At 59.8% G+C, this 3,287-nt stretch overlaps 1 protein-coding gene across 1 annotated transcript; it reads right to left on the bottom strand.

Moving 5' to 3' along the window:
- Positions 1–361: 361 nt before the first annotated feature.
- SLC39A3 (solute carrier family 39 member 3) lies at positions 362–3,014 on the bottom strand. Its single transcript, XM_035313143.1, has 3 exons — positions 2,835–3,014; positions 2,252–2,528; positions 362–1,654 (listed from the first exon to the last, which is right to left on the bottom strand). The coding sequence occupies exons 2-3, from the start codon at positions 2,456–2,458 to the stop codon at positions 920–922; spliced, it is 942 nt and encodes a 313-aa protein (XP_035169034.1). The 5' UTR covers positions 2,459–2,528; positions 2,835–3,014; the 3' UTR covers positions 362–919.
- Between the last annotated feature and the right edge of the window lie 273 nt (positions 3,015–3,287).

Raw genomic sequence — 3,287 nt, 5'->3', positions numbered from 1 at the left:
TCCTCCACCCGTTTCCCCGCAGATGATTGAAAAACGCGAGCGTTTGCCCTGAAATATGAACGCTGGGAATCGCTGCCGCCCATTTCTCACGCGGACGCCGGGCTTCGGGTACGGACGTGAGAATTCCGCAACGGTGCGTTACCACGGCTGGAGGCTTTCCGCAGGGGACGCGCGACACGCGGAGGGATGAGCCGAGGAGAAGGAAGCGAGGGCTGGGGCACGGCCCAGCCTCGTTTCTGCCGTTAATCACTCTGAGAAAGAAAAGCTCCCAGAGCCGTTTGTGGGTTAAAATGGAAGCTGGGCTCAGCGGGAGCTGTGGCAGCAGTCATACCCAGCAGCCCCAGAAGGGCTGTTATTTCTGGCAGCTATTACAACCAGGTTTTGCTCAAAACTAAGCTAGCCAAAGCGGCTTAGTGCAGCTGTGCGAGCCGCCATCCCACCTGCCTCCGGCTTGATTTCGGTCACGGTTTCTCACCTCCTCAGAGCCTGGGTGCGAAGGAAGCTGAGGCTCAGCCGGAGTTTCTGCGAGGGGCGCGAGGGGAGGGAGGGAGGGAGGGGGCTGTGCAGATCAACAGGAAACGGCGGCGTGCCCGACGAGCTCCGTGAAGGCAGCCTCAGAACCAGCCTCGCCGTGTTTGTTTCCAGTAATCTCTGCACAGGCTGCTGCACCCGCAGCCCCGAGGGGCAGGGGCAGCGCCTCGTGGCACCCCCGCTGGGACGCTCCCCGTTTTTTTTTCTCTCCCTCCGAGCACAGAGGAGGAAATTCTCCTCCTCCGGGTCAGTACCGAAACACCTCCTGGACCGGGATGTTTCACGGGGCCGTCAAGCTTCAGCGTCCCCCCCTTGGCTGACAGCAGGCTGGTCTCGGGGCCGGCCGCAAGGGGAAGGAGGTGAGGTTGGGTCCCCTCCGCTCCCGTCCTCACCACTTGAAGAAGACCAGCCCCGCCAGCGCGGCGTAGCCCAGCACCAGGAACAGGACCTTCAGCAGGCGATCGTTCTTGTCTTCCAGCTCCTTGGCCAGGATCTCAAAGAAGGTGATGAAGAGGAAAGTTCCCCCCGCGACGCCTTGCAGGAGCAGCGAGGTGATGTTGCTGGCGGCGCTCTGGGTGCTCTCGATCCCCATCCCGATGCTGATGCCCAGGGGAATCATCAGGCTCACCGTCACGGCCATCTTCGCCGCGTCCTTCATGGGCAGCGAGGCCTTGGCCATGCTGATGCCCAGCGCCACCGCCACCAGCGTCTCGTGGATGGCAACGCCCAGGAACAAGCTCAGGACTTTGCCACCTTCCTCCTGCAAGCCCAGGGCCAGTCCCTCGAAGATGGAGTGCGTGCACAAAGCGAAGACCAGGCCGACCAGCCGCAAGGGGCCGGAGCGGGAGAGCTCCTGCACGTTGAGGCCGTGGGAGCGGTGGCCGTGCTCGCCGTACAGCGTGCGCCCGCGGGACGAGGCTATGAAGGGGCTCTCGTATTCTGAGTCGCTCCCGACATCGGAACCGGCGTTGAAGGTCTCCAGGTCAATGAAGGAGGGCTTTTCCTTCTGGAAGGTCAAGACGAGCTGCTCCACAAAGACCGTGACGAAGAAGCCAACCATCATGATGGTCTCAGCCACGGGGTAGTCCGTGGTCACGTTCCCCTGCTTAAGAACTTCATCAAGCTAGGACAAAGCACACAGCCCGCAGTGAATCGACGGCCTTTGGCTCTCCACAGGCACCCAGGGAGCTGTTGGGAAGCTCTCAGTTTCCTACAAAGCCCCTTCTGGGAGAGAGTGCCCAACAGAAGACGTGAGGGGGGAAATCTGGGCTCTGTAACCATGAAATATTCCTGTTGTGTGCCCGCAGTGACTCTGATCTGATCTGTGATGCTCTAATACCCTTGCACACAGACCTCAGTGTAAGAAAGCGGGAAGCGATTTGCCTTCCAGCAGGAGGTCCGTGGCTCTCTGAGTGTTTCGAACGCTGGCTCAAGGGCAGGAGTTTGAGCCTAGCCCCATGGGTGACGCTCAGCCTCCTCCTGCATCGCAAAAGCTTTCCAAGCACACAAGGTGGGAGCTGAAGGGGAGGCAGGGGCTGTGCTCCTTCGTGATCTGAAACACCAGAGGTTTCTGAGCGGGCTTACTGGGTCCCTCTGGCCGGGGATGGCCCCTACACCTCCTCTTCCCCAGGGGCAGGGTTCTGGCAGCCCAGGCTGCCGCTGCTCCCTCGCGCCGAGCGGCACGGGCTCACTACAGCTCCCGAGGCCCGCGGGCAGTTACCTTTTCTCTCACGGCCGGCAGCAAGGCGTTGAAGCAGGTGGCCAGGAAGAGCCCTCCTCCAAAGGAGTTGCAGAGGGCGATGACCTTCTTGGAGCGATGAGCCTTCTCGTAATCTGCCTCGATTATCTTGACGGGGAGGAGGGAGCCGGCCAGCATGAGGACGCAGATGCCCAGCAGGCACAGCACCTTGGCGAGCACGATCTTCATTGCGCTGCCTGGGCGGGTAGCGGGGGCTTCAGCAGGCAAACGGCGAGGGAAAGGTGCTCCTGGAGCAGAGCTGTGGGCAGGAGGGAAACGAGAGATTGCCCCGTGTCGGTATCTGTTGTGGAGAAGAGCACCGTGCACCCCAAACCGCCTGCCAGCCTCTCACGCCCCGGAGGCAGCGGGTGGAGGGATCAGGAGGCACGAAGCTCTCACACCGTGGGGCACAGGAACAGGCAGGGAACAGAACTGAACTGCAGCAAGCGGTAGCTTGAAAATCTTGCAGGGATTGTACTGCCACACAACTGGCACCGCCTCGGGCTCTTTTCAAACACCTGCACAGCAGCAGGCACAGAGCGCTCGATCTTGCCTTAAAATCCACCTGAGCCCGGCCAAGGGATCGAGGCTTTGATGTTAACCACGAGAAATGAACGTGGGGTTGTGCCGGTGGCTCTCGGTTTCACCCAGAAACGAAATTAGAGATCTCCCTTCCAACGAGGAGAGCAGATCCAGTCCTGAGCCACCATCACCGTCCTGCCGGGGTGGGTCGCCGCCTCTGCGGGTGGCTGCAGGAGTCAGAGGAATTTTTGGTTACGGGTCGTCGGGCAGCTCTCTAAAGGGAAAACCTGAGGAGAAATCGGCTGCGAGGGTTTCTACCGGCCACAGGGTGTGACAAAAGAGAGGCAGATGGTGAGAAAAAGGTCTGAGCTGCCTAGGTCACAACTGACTCAATCGGAAATGTGTTTTCCTCCAGGTTACGTGCAGCAGCAGCTAAACGCTGTTTTCCTGGAGCCATTAAAAAAAAAAAAATAACCAAATTAAATCTATTTTTAAA

The sequence above is a fragment of the Oxyura jamaicensis genome (assembly GCF_011077185.1).
Source record: "Oxyura jamaicensis isolate SHBP4307 breed ruddy duck chromosome 28 unlocalized genomic scaffold, BPBGC_Ojam_1.0 oxy28_random_OJ71236, whole genome shotgun sequence".
Classification (NCBI taxonomy): domain Eukaryota; kingdom Metazoa; phylum Chordata; class Aves; order Anseriformes; family Anatidae; genus Oxyura; species Oxyura jamaicensis.
The sequence above is the reverse complement of the archived record's forward strand: the minus strand, read 5'-3'. Positions and strand labels throughout refer to the sequence as shown.